This window comes from Oncorhynchus tshawytscha, linkage group LG16, assembly GCF_018296145.1.
Source record: "Oncorhynchus tshawytscha isolate Ot180627B linkage group LG16, Otsh_v2.0, whole genome shotgun sequence".
NCBI classification, from domain to species: Eukaryota; Metazoa; Chordata; class Actinopteri; order Salmoniformes; family Salmonidae; genus Oncorhynchus; species Oncorhynchus tshawytscha.
In genome coordinates this window covers 18337623-18354620 of record NC_056444.1, presented here as the reverse complement: position 1 = coordinate 18354620, position 16998 = coordinate 18337623, and the positions used below count along the sequence as shown (strand labels likewise).

Genomic DNA, 16998 nt, shown 5'->3' with positions numbered 1-16998 from the left:
CCTGACCTGTTCACCAAACGTGCTACCTGTCCCGGACCTGCTGTTTTCAACTCTCTAGAGACAGCAGGAGCGGTAGAGATACTCTGAATGATCGGCTATGAAAAGCCAACTGACATTTACTCCTGAGGTGCTGAGCTGTTGCACCCTCGACAACCACTGTGATTATTATTATTTGACCCTGCTGGTCATCTATGAACATTTGAACATCTTGGCCATGTTCTGTTATAATCTCCACCCGGCACAGGCAATAGAGGATTGTCCTCCCCTCATAGCCTGGTTCCTCTCTAGGTTTCTTCCTAGGTTCTGGCCTTTCTAGGGAGTTTTTCCTAGCCACCGTGCTTCTACACCTGCATTGCTTGCTGTTTGGGATTTTAGGCTGGGTTTCTGAATATCACTTAAAGATATCAGCTGATGTAAGCAGGGCTTTATAAATACATTTGATTTGATTTGATTACCAGTGAAGTTATATGTGCCTGTCTGATTGCCTGATGGTTCTAGTGTTCCATTGGGGTCCCAGCTTGTCTCTGCTGTGGAGGGATCTGAAACAAAAAAGCAACATGTTTCATCTAGGACTTTTCAATGTCCCTTAGTTGTGGGTGTAAAATGGTTTTCTACTTTAATCTACTGTGTGTCAATAATAGTAGTAACTCTTAACTGACCTGATCCGGGGAAGGGTCCTAACACTCCACCACTGACTGACTGTCCAGGAAAGGAGCCCTCAACTGCAACACAAAGAGGACAGAACTAAGAGAAGTGTAAAGATGTAAATATATCCATCCATCTATTCATTTATTCCCTTTATTTTCCTTACCAGGACGTCCACTCACATCTCCACTCTCCAGGACGGGGAAAGGGAAGTCGTAGTCATTGGGAAAATCGGGATCGATGGGGAATTCCTCGATGATGTCACTCTGGCCAAGGGGGGCAGAGTAAAGGATGCTGCCATCGCCTAAGGTAACTATAGGGTACTCTGAGATGAGGTAAGGGGGCCCACCGGGGTCAAAACCTCCCACGTCTGAAATAAAATAAACTTTAAAATTTACACCAACATATTTCAGAGCTACGAAACCTATCAAAGAAAAGCAGTCGGCAGAAGATAATATGTTTTATTGTGTGACTCTTAACCCTTACCTGGCTCAGGTGTATCAGGAGTGAAGCTGATTGGAGCAGAGATGGGCTCGTTTGGTGAAGGGTTGGCCAAAACACCGTGGTTTGGTAAAGAGAGAAATGGAGGGCTGTAGTTTGGTGTTTGGTTGTTCCCAGCTGCGCTATTGATTCTCTGAAGTTCTACTGAACCCTGTGACCTCTGTTTCCGGGGGCGACCACCAGGTGACGGAGAAGAGAGGGGGAAGGGGGGCAACGGGGTGAAGGGAGGCAGGGGGACTGGGTCGGGAGTTGTGGGGGTCGTAGTTTGTATCTCAGTATGGCTGGTCACGTTTGATGACATCAGACCGGTCACCAAGCTGGCTGGGATTGATGTCATATTTGAGGATATCTCTGTGGATGAGGACATCACACTGGCTATGGTTGAGGGTGTGTGCGGGGGTGATGATGGAGGGGTGAGAGTCAGGGCTGGAGGCAGGGGAAAGGTAGGGCCACTAATGATGTTGGAGGGAATACTCAGATCCACACTGTGGCAGAAGGGAACTTGAAAGAGAGGACACAGAGGTTAACATACACACACTATAACACCCCACTCATCCCTCTCAACACATTATTACACACAGATACACTCTACTGTATAGGAGTAGTGTAGGGCCTGTGTCACTCCCATTCATTTGGAATTCAGGCCTTTAGAGTTCTTATTATACACTTAGCTGGATCTATACATCAGAAGGACTGGTCTACAGACCTATCCTGCTGTAGTCTGTATGGTGAGGGATCTATGTCTTACCGTCTGTGTCCACCTTACTGGAGGAGTCGACCAGGTAGAGAGTCCAGGTGTAGCTGATGGTTCTGGTGGAGGGGCCACAGCTATCACACACTGCTCTGACTGAGAACGACTGGTCCCAGTTCACTATGTCCCCCTGGCACTGGTAACAATACACTGACACTCTCCTAGAGAGAGAGAGAGAGAGAGAGAAGGTCAAGACATAATAATACTTCTAGAAACATGGTGTCATGGTGATATAGATACTCAACGTCCTTCAGGCTATCATTAAAACATAAAACAGGACAGGGACTCACTGAGCCAGATCAAAAAGGGTAACACCCACATTTGGTTAAAACAAAGGCACAATTTATATATAGGTGCGGTGTATGTATATATATATATATATATATATATATATATATATATATATAGGTGCAGTGTATGCTTCTCCCTCAGATTCATCTCACTATATTTGGAACCAGGGGCTCATAACCCCCATATGTAAAAAATAACAATAAAAAAAGGTAACAAATTAGACCCTAATAGCTATAGGATAGCTATAGGGGAATGTGTGTCACTAGTAACATGGGGAAACTGTTCTGCTGTATTCTCAATGACAGAATACAAACCTTCCTAAGACAATATAACGCTCTCAGCAAAAAAAACAAATTGCCATTTCTATCCAAACACAGAATAACAGACCAAATACACACAGTAATACACCAGCATGTTCATCAGAAAAGTAGAGGAAAAGTATTTGTTGATTTTAAGAATGCTTTTGATTCCATATGGCATGATGGATTATATTACAAAAGCCTCCAAAGCGGCGTTGGGGATAAATTATACGACATCATCAAATCTATTTACTTGAACAACACACGTAGTATTAAACGGAACAATAAAATAACATTGTTTTTTCACTCGGGGGAGGGGTGAGACACAGGTGTGGTTTAAGTCCAAACATGTTCAACGTCTACATCAACAAACTAGCAATGTTGTTGGACCGATCTGCAGCCCCTGGACACCGTCAAAGATGAAGAGGTCAGATTCCTGCTCAACGCAAGTGACTTTGTCCTCCTGTCACCAACAGATCAAGGTCTTCAGGAACAAATTCACATTTTTAGGAATACAACATCAACTGGGCAATCAACATTCAGAAAACTAGTCATGATTTTCCAGAAAAAGACCAGGAATCAGAGCAGCAGACACTCCTCCAAATTAAGAAATACCATGGTTGAACATGCCCAACGGTACAACTACCTGGGACAAAAAATCTGTGCCGTTCTGAGCTGAACCCTGAAGAGAGTCCCCTATGTCATCTGTTAAAAACACTAAACAACCCTATTCTCCAAACACACAGGGAAATCAATCAAGTTGCTACAGAAATGAAAACCTCCTATTTGAAAAATTGGTACAGACTAAACTAAATTGCTATTTGGCTCTCAAAACAGAATACAAATTGGCAGAATATCTGTACTCTGTCAGAGATCCAAAACAGAGACAGATCCAGACCAAATACAGGCCCAGCGACCACCAATTGGCTACAGAAAAAGGGAAACACGAAAAGACATGGCTACCTAAAGGGGAGTGTCTATGTGGTCACTGCACCACAGGGGAGGTAGAGACAGAGATGCACTTTTCCTCTACTGTGAGAAAAACTCCCAAATAAGATCATATTTTTTAAGAAAATATCTCAATCAATTCCCATCTTCTATGCATTAATTAATGACATGAAACTTGGAATTATTCTGGGTGAGGGAGAAACAGCAAATATTACTGCCAAATATGTATATGATTGCTATAGAGAGACCTTTTTTTAATTAGACAAGTCAGTTAAGAATTTTTTTACATTTACAATGACGGCCTACCCCGGCCAAACCCTAACGACACTGGGCCAATTGTGCACCACCCTATGGGACCCCCAATCAGCTGGTTGTGATACAGCTTGGAATTGATTCAGGGTCTGTAGTGACGCCTCTAGCACTGAGATGCAGTGTGCCTTAGACCTCTGCACCACACGCTGAAGTATTTACATTGTATATAACTTACTGGTAATACATAGTGGAACCAGAAGATTACACAATACAAGAGCTGTGGTGTTGTACCTGTATACATGATTATATGTACTAGTATTATTATTACTACTGAAATGAATTGTATTTCATTATCCTTATTGCATTGTACTGTATTTACTGAAATGCTGTACCACTATACTGCTTTGGCAATATCTACAAATTGTATTTCATGCCAGTAAAGCAATCTGAATTTGAATTTGAATTAGAGCGACAGAGAGAGAGAAGACAGTGAGAGAGAGAGAGTAAGAGAGAAAGAGAGGAGAGAAGAGAGATGGATTATCAGTGTGTATCAGTCAAATCAATAAATTGATGAGATACATGAAGTTCTTTCATTGATAAACAGTAAAACAGATATGTATGAAAACACCCTCAAATAAAAGCTGACATTCTGTACCGCCACCTCCTCACAAACGTTATATCTCAAATCTAAAATGCTAGCTAAGCACTTCACTGTCCAAATACATATGGAGGGGAGTGCACAAAAAGTAAAGTAACATCAAAGTGTTCCCCACCTGAGCAGGCTGGGTGTGACCGTGATGAAGGTGTCAGCTGTAGATGAGCGTTCTCCACTCTGGACCGTGAGCATGAACCTGAACTGGTCAAAGTCCCGTTTCAGGAACCCCACTGGAAACACGATCACAGAGAAGGAGGTGGGCACATATTGGTCGAAACAGGAGCTGTCGATGGCACTGATTGGCTTACACGTCCAGCTATAGCTGTAAGGGGGAGGGATTTAGTAACAGTAGAAAGGGTCCGTTTCATTAAATGGCCAATCCCAAAACAACCTCTAAGAGCAGTAGGGCTGGCCAACCTTTCTCCTGGAGAATGGGAGTGTATGTAGGTTTTTGTAGGCTACTGACAGACTGACAGCCAGTGTTACTGCTGTAGTTACCTGAGGTGGTTCATGGGGTAGTCGGGGTCATAGGAGAGTTGTCCGTTTAGGGAGATAATGCTGCTGTTTCTGCTGCTGAGGAACATGTTGGTGCCTCCATGGATGAAGGAGACCAGAGGACTGGGCACCACCTCCACACATACACTGTAATTACTGTACACCACACTGCCCACGATCTGGACCTACACACAACCACAGGACAACGTTATGATAACATAATTATAAAAACTATACTATTTTGCCAGGTTTTCAATGAAAAGGGCTAGCAACATACATATTGACAACATATAGTATTACAGAAAAACAGAATCTGTTTTGACTCCACTCACCTTGGCTATAGCGGTGTAGATACCATAGTGTAGGAAGTGGCTGGGTAGGGTGATGCTCTGTCTGTCTGTGTGAACAGGAGGTAGAGGTACAGGCAGGCCTGTAGAGTTATACAGAGACCAGTTGTACTCCAGACCCTGGAACACATCACACTGGACCTCTGCCTCATACGTCACCCCCAGACCCACTGGCTCATACCTCCGTGCCTGGAGAGGAGAGGAGAGGGAATCTGGGGTCAGTCTGAATATGACCCTGTGTCTGTCAGTCCAAATCCTTATGCCAACAGGTCCAAACCTTCAGTCTCTCAGTAACACTCTGACCTGTATCTTGAGCGGTCCCATGTTTTTAACAGCTGGAGGTTTACAGGGGCGGTCGACCACAAACATCTGTGCGGTCAGGGAGGCAGAGCTGACCAGGTTAGACACGGTCACCTCAACCGTGAACTCTCCTGTCCTGCATGGGGAACAGTCACACACTTTGCCATGTTATGTCACTATCTGTCACATTCACCAAGACTGCAATCAGTTCACAATCAAGTGCAGGAGCAACACCATTGATTGGGTAGGACAATTATAGATTGCACCTTTAATAGAAGTTTCTAGAAGGTTCCATCTGACCTGTGGAACACATGCTGTTCTGTGTTCCCTCCCGTCCTGGAGGTTCCATCTCCAAAGCTCCAGGAGTAGGAAAGGTTGGTTCCAGAGTTGACCCTACAGGTGAAGCTGGCGGTGTGGTTCAGAACCACAGACGGCTGGAGGAGCAATCTGTTAGGACGCACAGCTCTCTGGACCAGGACAGGATGCACCTCGGAGGTGAAGGAGCTCAGCCCATTGGAGGCTACCACCACCACACTGTACCTGGGAGGACAGGAAGGAGTAGACTAGATTTGTAAACCTGACAACTCTATAGGGTGTATTTGTTCAGGAAATATCAAACGTGTGTGACCATGTGCCTACTGATTATGACTAATCACTGATTAATTGTGTTCATCAAAGAGATGAGTGAGAACCTGTCAGGTGTGTGGTATGTCTTTTTTAAGGAGCGTGACGTGGTCCGAAGGGGTCGGGAATCTCCAAAGTGCCAGAGGAATTCCACAGGGTCCGGTTCTTCTGTCCGTGCCCGGAATGTTATATCAGTGTTTGTGGCATACGCCTGTTGCTCTGTGTGGATACTCACAGCTGGGAAAGACAAATGACGTACGGGAAATAAATATTACATTTCATGAATGAATGATTTCAGAACGTACACTACCTGTTTCTGACATAGATAGGACGTCATATGTCATACGCACATTGCATCCGGTGCAGCACAGAGACGGGGACACAGTGGCTCACACTCCCCACTTTGTTCTCAGCCAACACACACACCTCAAACGCACCCACAGACAGGAACACGTGGGACACTACAGCACCTGGAGACACACACACACAGATAAAGCACCCAGAATTATATTCACACACACAGATAAAGCACGCAGAATTATATTCACACACACAGATAAAGCATACAGAATTATATTCACACACACAGATAAAGCATACAGAATTATATTCACACATAGATTCCAAACTGATTTGAGACAAATTTGGAAATGGATGAATTGTGATGTTATTCAGTATTTTCCATAATCCATTTTGTCTGGTCTGTAAGTATGAGAACCTGTTATCACATCCAAGCCTGGTTTATACCTGCATTGACATAGGTGGTCTGGTCTCCCATACTCCAGGTGTATGAGACGTTAGTTCCCTGTTCTAACAGAGCCTCAAAGAGAACCACCTGGTTCTTATGAACCACACTTGAGTGTGCAGAGAGGTCTAGACCCGCTGGAACCTTCTCTACATAGAACACACGTTCCGTAGCCATACTTCTGTAGAACTCATTATAGGCCCACACTCTGATCTGGAACACTCCCTCTGGGGATGCAATAAAGATTCAACAGTTAGACAAATATCAGCTATTACTTTGTGTCCAAAATGTCTTGAATGCCGAATTTCAGGAGAATGTAAGGTATTGTTTTTATTTTTATTTCCATTTACAAACATAATTACTTGTTTACCTTTAGTGAACTGGTGATAGGTGGATGCAGTCTTTCCCAGCGAATGAGAGACACCGTTCACATATGAAGTTGGCAACCCGTCTCCGAAGTCAAAAACAAAATGGGCGCTGTGGGAGAAGGAGTGTCCTCTGAACAGGAGGAGGGACGTGGCGTAGGTCCCAACAGCCTGCAGGTGGAGCGCTGCCCTATCCGACCCAAATGGGTACTGGACCTGAACTTGACCCACGGGGCCATGAACCCTGACCTCTAGGTGTCGGCTGACTGAGGTGTGGCCCAGGGGACAGTAGGTTGTCACGGTAATGTTATACATCCCTGGAACAACTGCCTGGAGATGAAGGGAGCTCACACTGGTGTTCCTAGGACAGAGGGAGAGATGGACAGATGATGAAGAGATTGAGGGAGTGGTGTGGAGCGAGAGAGAGAGAGAAAGACAGACAGACAGAAAAGGGAAAACATAAAACCAAACAGAGAGAGAAACAGTAGGGAGAAAACAAGGTAAAAAATGACTTTCTGTGACAGTAAATACTGTGACAGTAAATATCTTCAGGGGATAGACTTACCTGTCTGTGTGACTGTGAGTGGTGAATTCTGGGAGAGACACCTGCCACTCAAACACCAAGGCCCCGCCTCTGACCACTATAGCTGTTGCTTTGATGAAGTCAGCTAATCGGATCACGGAAGGTGTGGCCAACACTAAGAGGACGTCACCAATTGGCTCCTCCGTGGTTACCTCATGTGCTAATAACAAAGCTCCTGATTTAGAGGAAGTAAAAGTCAGCTAGAGGGTAGTTACTAGATGACCATGTTAGAGAGGACAGGGTAGTTACTAGATGACCATGTTAGAGAGGACAGGGTAGTTACTAGATGACCATGTTAGAGAGGACAGGATAGTTACTAGATGACCATGTTAGAGAGGACAGGGTAGTTACTAGATGACCATGTTAGAGAGGACAAGGTAGTTACTAGATGACCATGTTAGAGAGGACAGGGTAGTTACTAGATGACCATGTTAGAGAGGACAGGGTAGTTACTAGATGACCATGTTAGAGAGGACAGGGTAGTTACTAGATGACCATGTTAGAGAGGACAGGGTAGTTACTAGATGACCATGTTAGAGAGGACAGGGTAGTTAATAGATGACCATGTTAGAGAGGACACGGTAGTTACTAGATGGCCATGTTAGAGAGGACAGGGTAGTTACTAGATGACCATGTTAGAGAGGACAGGGTAGTTACTAGATGACCATGTTAGAGAGGACAGGGTAGTTACTAGATGACCATGTTAGAGAGGACAGGGTAGTAAAAATCCCTTGGCTTCCGTCCCCTGTCGTTTCTCCATGTAGTGAGAAGGAGCGAGGATCAGATTATCAGATGTGCTTGAGAGGAATTCCACTAAAACCTTATACAATTCTGATGTTGAAATACAGGTTTAGTTGGACAGTAATCAAGAATGCAGGAATTATTGGAGGGGGATAGCCAGGTAAGGAACTTTCTAATGTTACTCTGCCCCAGTCTTGGCAGTTTCTAATGTTAGTCTGCCCCAGCCTTAGCAGTTTCTAATGTTACTCTGCCCCAGTCTTAGCAGGTTTTAATGTTACTCTGCCCCAGTATTAGCAGGTTCTAATGTTACTCTGCCCCAGTCTTAGCAGGTTTTAATGTTACTCTGCCCCAGTATTAGCAGGTTCTAATGTTAGTCTGCCCCAGTATTAGCAGTTTCTAATGTTACTCTGCCCCAGTCTTAGCAGTTTCTAATGTTACTCTGCCCCAAGCTTAGCAGTTTCTAATGTTACTCTGCCCCAGTCTTAGCGGTTTCTAATGTTACTCTGCCCCAGTCTTGGCAGTTTCTAATGTTAGTCTGCCCCAGCCTTCGCAGTTCCTAATGTTACTCTGCCCCTGTCTTAGCAGGTTTTAATGTTACCCTGGCCCAGTCTTAGCAGGTTCTAATGTTACTCTGCCCCAGCCTTAGCCGTTTCTAATGTTACTCTGCCCCAGTCTTGGCAGTTTCTAATGTTACTCTGCCCCAGTCTTGGCAGTTTCTAATGTTACTCTGCCCCAGTCTTAGCAGTTTTTAATGTTACACTGCCCCAGTCTTAGCAGTTTCTAATGTTACTCTGCCCCAGCCTTAGCAGTTTCTAATGGTACTCTGCCCCAGTCTTGGCAGTTTCTAATGTTACTCTGCCCCAGTCTTGGCAGTTTCTAATGTTACTCTGCCCCAGTCTTGGCAGTTTCTAATGTTACTCTGCCCCAGTCTTAGCAGTTTCTAATGGTACTCTGCCCCAGTCTTAGCAGTTTCTAATGTTACTCTGCCCCAGCCTTAGCAGTTTCTAATGTTACTCTGCCCCAGTCTTGGCAGTTTCTAATGGTACTCTGCCCCAGTCTTAGCAGTTTTTAATGTTACACTGCCCCAGTCTTAGCAGTTTCTAATGTTACTCTGCCCCAGCCTTAGCAGTTTCTAATGGTACTCTGCCCCAGTCTTGGCAGTTTCTAATGTTACTCTGCCCCAGTCTTGGCAGTTTCTAATGTTACTCTGCCCCAGTCTTGGCAGTTTCTAATGTTACTCTGCCCCAGTCTTAGCAGTTTCTAATGGTACTCTGCCCCAGTCTTAGCAGTTTCTAATGTTACTCTGCCCCAGCCTTAGCAGTTTCTAATGTTACTCTGCCCCAGTCTTGGCAGTTTCTAATGGTACTCTGCCCCAGTCTTAGCAGTTTTTAATGTTACACTGCCCCAGTCTTAGCAGTTTCTAATGTTACTCTGCCCCAGCCTTAGCAGTTTCTAATGGTACTCTGCCCCAGTCTTGGCAGTTTCTAATGTTACTCTGCCCCAGTCTTGGCAGTTTCTAATGTTACTCTGCCCCAGTCTTGGCAGTTTCTAATGTTACTCTGCCCCAGTCTTAGCAGTTTCTAATGGTACTCTGCCCCAGTCTTGGCAGTTTCTAATGTTACTCTGCCCCAGTCTTGGCAGTTTCTAATGTTACTCTGCCCAAGTCTTGGCAGTGTCCTTCTGTTCAGGCACACCTTCTTAAAACAGTTGAAAAGCTTTAGACATTCGCACAAACATAGACATATTATGGTGAATCAGAGTACAGTACTTGAGAATGACATTTTTCCTTACCATTTACCTTGGTACTGAGGGCTAGGCTCGGCCAGGTGACAGGTGGTAGAGTTATATCCATGGTGACCGTGTGTGACCACTTTCTGACCAGCTGAACACACACGTTCACGGACCTGTTCTCAGAGGAGACTAGGTTCTCAGCTCTGACCTTAACCTCAGTGGTCCCAGTACAGTCAAACAACAAACCCACGGTCACCTCCTCCCCTGCTGTGTAGCTGTTGTTCTGGTACAGCACGGATGTGTTCGTTAACACCACCACAGACATGTTCGACCCTGTTGTGATGGTGAACAACGCTGCGGTCGGACAGTTGACTGTGACTACTCTTGGAATGTTCAACAAAAATTCTCCGACTGGATCTTGGACCAAGAAGTGTGTGTGGAAGCCAACCCAGCTGATTGGGTTGAAGGCTTTGACCGTGACCAGATAGGTCCCTGCGATCACGAATGTCATGGTCACGGTCCAGACCTCAGTGATCCTGTTGAGCACAGTAGTGTTGCCCCTAGCAACTGTCCAAAGCACCTTAGAACCCATGCGGTCAGCCTGGCTGGTGACCATGAGGTTGAGTTCTGACCGTGACGGAACCACAGCGCTCCACGTTCCAGCCGGCCAGAGGGTGCGTATGCGGTCGTACACCACCAGGGGGCAAGGGAGATAGGCGGAGAGTAGCGGCACAGCAGAATCAGAGAGGGAGAAGACTGTGGCTGAGAGGGTATACTGTCCCACGGTGGAGGGGAGGGGGTAGTGCAGGTGGAACTGGAGGTGGCAGCTGGTCTGGCCATAGGAGGAGCAGAGGTGCAGGGGGCTAGAGAGCTGGGGGTAGGAGGACAGGGAGAGGGTGTGGGTGAATTGGAGGGACACGGTGTGATCATCATTGTTATGACCATGGGTTTGGTTGTGGTTGAGTTCAAGCGCTAGGGTAAAGTTGTAGAAGTGGTCAAGTTCATGACTGTAGGTTTGGTTTTGATTGAGGTTGTGATCTTCTGTTTGGTCATGGTTTTGATTGTTTTCATGGTCAGCATCGTCATGATTGAAGGTTTGGTTGAGGTTGTGGACATGGTCTTGGTTGACGCTGTGTTTTCCCTGGTAGGTCAGTGTGAGGTTGAGCATTAGGCTCTGTCTCTGCGTGGTGTAGAGCTGCACGTCCACAGAAATGTTCTGACCAGCAGCCAGATGGTACCCAGACCGACTCTCCAGAGACAAATCACACACAACACGCCTCACCACCGCCTGTACACAGAGAAAGAGCACCCCTATTACAAGTGGAGTCTGAAGAAACCAGGTAGAGCTATCAAACTGAATGTGTTACTCAATCCACCTGTAAAATGTTAACAGACTGTTTATAAGTTAGTGCTTATAGTGGCAGACTACTCACAATATGGATGGTTTTCTCAGTCCAGCCATATTTATTGGAAGCATTGACCTTGACAGTGTGAATCCCCTCAGTTTTAAACAGTTGGCTCTGAAAATACGGAATAGAGTCCAATTGTCATGATATCATAACAGTGAACAAAAAGTTTTGACCCCTAGAAAAGCACAAGTCAGATGTGGTGTAAATCTCTCACCACAGTGCTGCTCAGACAATCAGAATCAGGAAGGCAGTCTATCTTTACATCCCTCCTCTTCCCCTCCTCTTCCTCTTCCTTTTCATTATCACTGATGAATCTCCAGTGGAACTGCACCCTGATTCCAGCTCCTACATATGCCTGGAGGGTGAGGGTATCACCCAGGTAGGCCTTCTCCAGAGCCCGGGATAGGGTGTCCTGGGCTGGGTAGGGCAGGCAGGAGGGGGTACCCCCTTGCCCCTGGACCAGGCTGACCTCCAACCCCTCTGGAGAGGGACGCAAGACGGAGAGATAGAGGGAGGAGAAGAGCTGGGAGAGGAGGTTGGAGACTGAGATCTCTAGAGAGAGAGAGAGAGAGGGAAGATTGTGAGATGTAACATTTCTTATTCCCATTAATAAAAAATAAAACATCTATTTGTTTTTGACATACTAATTTGGTATGTTCCAGGGTTTTCCAGCATCCAATCAGAGGAGAAGGTGAAGAAGCCATCGTCCTGGACGATGACGCTGTGTGAACTTTGACCTTTGTGGGCCTTCCCACTGAATTGAACATCCACAGATGATAGGTTCTCTCCTTCCAGGCCATATATCCCTGACAACCATACAACAGTCCAATCACAAACAACAAACAACACATCAACTAATCAGTCAATTATGAGGTTATTCATATTTAATTACCATTTTACACTCTAACTTCTATAAAACCAGGTAAATAGTGGATTGATAAAAAGTTTAACTAACCTGTAGGCTGAGTGGGAGGAGCCGCCAGGTATCCAGAAACCTCCAAGAGGAAAGGCTTCCCAGAATGCACTGTGTCAGTCAGTACTTCCAGGCTGACATTCCGGATGTAAGGCCCCAGTGTTCTGTATACAGCCAACATGTCCTTCCCATCTCCACACGGCAGACAGACAGAGTCACAACACCTGCAGACAGATAGGGTATACATACAGTAGGTATCAGAGATGTTTGAATTAACATACAGTACCCAGCGGCCTAGTCAATAGTTTTGTATGTAAAAATAGGAGACAATGAATCTAAACTTCTCCTGGGTATATTCAAGTTTCATGTTTCAAGTTTAATTGACATCATGTAATATAAATTTTACAATCAAAACAGGATAAAATATATATCTCACCACCCTGTAGAGTTGTTTTGTGGAACTGTGTCTGACTCCCCTTTAGTAGAGATGTCTGGACACTCCCTGGCCACAAGCCCTTCCATCCCATAATGACCACAGTAACACGTCTCCCCCGACAACGCTGCCACATCGTACCTGCAACATACAGGAAAAAATCATTACAGGTTTAGTTGTCTGATTACTTTTAAATCTCTCTAGCTCTCTCACGCTCCCTCGTTCTCTTTCTCTCTCTCCCTCTCTCTCTCCCTCTCTCTGTCTCCCTCTCTCTATCTGAAGAAAGTCTGTGGTTTAGGAATGTGTAGACATGCCTTACAGATGATTTGTCTTCCCTTCATACAGGACACCATGCCTGCTTAGTGAAAATGTAACTCAAAAACATCTTACACAGCGTTGGTAGAAAGGGGATGTTTCTATGTATCCACATCAAGGATGCTTGTCATGTGCATCACAAGAGGTGTTTTTGATTTGTTATGTTTCTAGCAAACATTACCGTTTGTGAATCTTTTTTTAAAAGTAGGCTTTGTTTTCTGTGGTGATATAAAAGTACAATAACTCCCTCTCTTACCCGCCATCCAGACAGCCCTGTGAGCAGGTGATGGGGTGGAGTCCTCGACAATCCGGGGCTTTAGACAGACCACTGGCCGGTCCAGCAGAACTGTTGTTATAACACCCCACAAACCACTGCAACACTGTGTTACAGAATAACAGGCAAGACACAAAAGGTAAGATTGTTTATTTGATCCAATTGGTTTACTTTAAGTGGTTGTGTAGGCTAGTCAATTATATTAAAATTACTTACATAAATGAATGCAATTTAAAACACTTAGGCATGTAACAACTACACAAATGGTCATTCTTTGACAAAAATTGTTTAGTAAAACACCAGGCGTTTTATTGCAAAATAATCTAGGTGAATGAATGTTTTCCGTGTTAGTGGCCTGTCGTTTGGATTAATTGTATAGACGACAGCTGGGCTGTTTTTATTGCCTTAGGCCTTATTGTAAAAGCGTTTAAAAATGCCTACCTTTTCCTGAAATGGTTTCAATAGCTCCGTTGACAACAAACGCGTAAATGCAAACTATAAACGTTTGTGTGCATAAGAAATGCATTTTCCATTTGTCTGCCTTCGTTGGTGGATCTGCGTCAGATCGGGCGGACTGGCTGCAGTAAAAGAGATGCAGCGAGATGGAGATGAAGGACTGAAGAGGCTGTAGCTAAAAGTTAAAGGTGGGCGTGTTTTCACGTTAATAAAACATGAGAACAGGTAACAGCTGCAACCCTGAACCCACTGTATGCGGAGTGAGAAACAGAATATACACTGGTGTGAGAAAATGTATGAAAGAGTGAAACAAACGATTTCACTAAGGAAGAGAGAAAGCATCCCTTTGTACGATAATTTACAATTCTCTTAACCGGGAGCAGATTGCAGAGAATGCGCACGTGCACACACACTTTTATAATTAGCATTCCTGCAACTGGCAGTCAACCTTCACACAATCATCTATAGTCATAATTAGACTACATTGCCCTGCAGTCATTGCAAGTCAATACCTGCCACTACACAGGCCTTCATGTGCATGCCACATCTGGTCAGCAGGGTTGTTAGCGTCTTTATAGTATTAATAAGCCTAATGAACGATATTGGCTTACTAAATTGCAGGATATGTGTTCTCTGTCAAAAATAGGTCCCTTCATGCACCATGCAAACACTGTGTAATAGGATTGTAAAAGCCAGTAGTTGTCCTTATGTACTCTAGCCATGTTGCATGGTGGACTGTGCTTGTTGAGTTACAGTAATTGTACAGTAACATGGTGCATCCTTATGCACAGGCCAGAATCTGTATTGCCTTCAGAAAGTATTCACACCCTTTGACCTTTTACATATTTTGTTGTGTAACAAAGTGGGATTCAAATGTATTTTGGTCAATGATCTACACAAATACTTAATAATGTAAGAAAAATAAAACTCTAATATATCTTGATTAGATCAGTATTCACCCTCCTGGCCTCCCGAGTGGCGCAGTGGTCTAAGGCACTGCATTGCAATGCTTGAGGTGACACTACAGACCTGGGTTTGATCCCAGGCTGTGACACAGCCGACCGGGAGACCGGTGAGGCAGCGCACAATAGGCCCAGTGTTGCCCGGGTTAGGGGAGGGTTTGGCCCGCAGGGATTTCCTTGTCCCATCGCTCTCTAATGAGTCCTTGTGGCGGGGCGGGCGCCTGCAATCTGACTTCGGTCACCAGCTGGATGTTGTTTCCTCCGACGCATTGGTGCGGTTGGCTTCCGAGCCAAGCGAGCAGTATGTCAAGAAGCAGTGCGGCTTGATAGGGTCGTGTTTCAGAGGACGCATGGCTCTCAACCTTCACCTCTCCTGAGTCCGTAGGGGAGTTGCAGCGATGGGACAAGACTGTAACTACCGATTGGGGAGAAAAAGTGGTAAAATTACAAAACAATAATGTATTCACTCTCCTGAGACAATACCGATTTGGCAGCATTACAGCTTGCATGTACAATTTTTGCCCACTATTCTTTAAAAAATTATTCTTCAAACCAGGTAGGCCAGTTGTTGTTTATTGCTAGAAAGACATGTTCAAGTCTTGCCTGCAACTAGGCTACTCAGAAACATTCAATGTTGTCTTGGTAAGCAACTCCAGTGTAGATTTGGCCTTGTGTTTTAGGTTATTGTCCTGCTGAAAGGTGAATTCATCTCCCAGTGCCTGTTTTTTTCCACCTTTATTTAACCAGGTAGGCCAGTTGAGAACAAGTTTTCATTTACAACTGCATCTGTTGGAAAGAAGACTGAACCAGGTTTTCCTCTAGAATTTTGCCTGTGCTTAGTGCTATTTCTTTTCTTTCTATCTTTAAAAACTCCCTAGTCCTTGCCGATGGCAAGCATACCCATAACATGATGCAGCCACCACCGTGCTTGAAAATATGAAGAGTGGTACTCAGTGATTTGTTGCATTGGATTTGCCCCAAACATAACTCTTTGTATTCAGGACAAAAGGTTAATTTCTTTGCCATATTGTTTTGCACTATTTCTTAAGTGTCTTGTTGCAAACAGGATGCATGTTTTGGAATATTTATATTCTGTACAGGCGTCCTTCTTTTCACTCTGTCATTTAGGTTACTGTTGTGGAGTAACTACAATGTTGTTGATCCATCCTCAGTTTTCTCATATCACAACCATTAAACTCTGGTGAAATCCCTGAGCAGTTTCCTTCCTCTAAGGCAACAGAGTTAGGAAGGATGCCTGTATCTTTGTAGTGACTGGGTGTATTGATACACCATCCAAAGCCTAATTAATAATTTCACCATGCTCAAAGGGATTTTCAGCATCTGCTTATTTTTTTATTTATATATTTTTTAAAGATTCTACCGATTTTTTTTGGTGAGGCATTGAAAAACCTCCCTGGTCCTTTTGGTTAAATCTGTACTAGAATCTGTGCTCAATTGAGGGATCTTACAGATAATTGTATGTGTGAGGTACAGAGATGAGGTAGTCATTCAAAAATTATGTTAACCACTATTATTGAACACCGAATGATTCCACGCAAATTATTATGTGACTTGTTAAGCACATTTTTACTCCGGGAACTTATATAGACTTGCCATAACAAAGGGGTTGAATACTTATCGACTCAAGACATGTCAGATTTAAATTTTTATTAATTTCAAAAAATGTTATACAGACAAAATTCCACTTTGACATTATGGGGTATTGTGTGTAGATCAGTGACACAAATTCAGGCTGCAACAAAACAAAATGTGGATAAAGTTATAGGGTGTGAATATTTTCTGAAGGCACTTTACAGCCTTAAGCACATCTTATTGCAGCCTTTAACCCTGGTGAGGCTAATAGGCTTGAATAATATAGGCCTTCCTGATTTTGTTAAGAATAATGACAAAGTGAGGGTGATTATCACACACACTGTGGGGATTCACACCTGCTCAGGTGTTG

At 44.3% G+C, this 16998-nt stretch overlaps 1 protein-coding gene across 1 annotated transcript in view; it reads right to left on the bottom strand.

Annotated features, from left to right (window-relative positions):
• Positions 1-12485, bottom strand: part of LOC112216508 (polycystic kidney disease 1 like 1) — a 41646-nt gene extending 29161 nt beyond the window's left edge. Inside the window, exons 1-19 of the mRNA XM_042298642.1 lie at positions 12327-12485; positions 11897-12234; positions 10520-11561; positions 10341-10424; positions 7784-7886; positions 7224-7579; positions 6856-7080; positions 6459-6578; positions 6177-6345; positions 5785-6024; positions 5488-5620; positions 5170-5373; positions 4841-5022; positions 4461-4664; positions 1895-2058; positions 1132-1647; positions 812-1015; positions 660-722; positions 456-539 (exon numbers count right to left, since the gene is read on the bottom strand). Of these exons, the coding sequence (XP_042154576.1) occupies positions 456-539; positions 660-722; positions 812-1015; positions 1132-1647; positions 1895-2058; positions 4461-4664; positions 4841-5022; positions 5170-5373; positions 5488-5620; positions 5785-6024; positions 6177-6345; positions 6459-6578; positions 6856-7080; positions 7224-7579; positions 7784-7886; positions 10341-10424; positions 10520-11561; positions 11897-12234; positions 12327-12357 (4462 nt within the window). The 5' untranslated portion in view covers positions 12358-12485. The remainder of the gene's footprint in view (positions 1-455; positions 540-659; positions 723-811; positions 1016-1131; positions 1648-1894; positions 2059-4460; positions 4665-4840; positions 5023-5169; positions 5374-5487; positions 5621-5784; positions 6025-6176; positions 6346-6458; positions 6579-6855; positions 7081-7223; positions 7580-7783; positions 7887-10340; positions 10425-10519; positions 11562-11896; positions 12235-12326) is intronic.
• Between the last annotated feature and the right edge of the window lie 4513 nt (positions 12486-16998).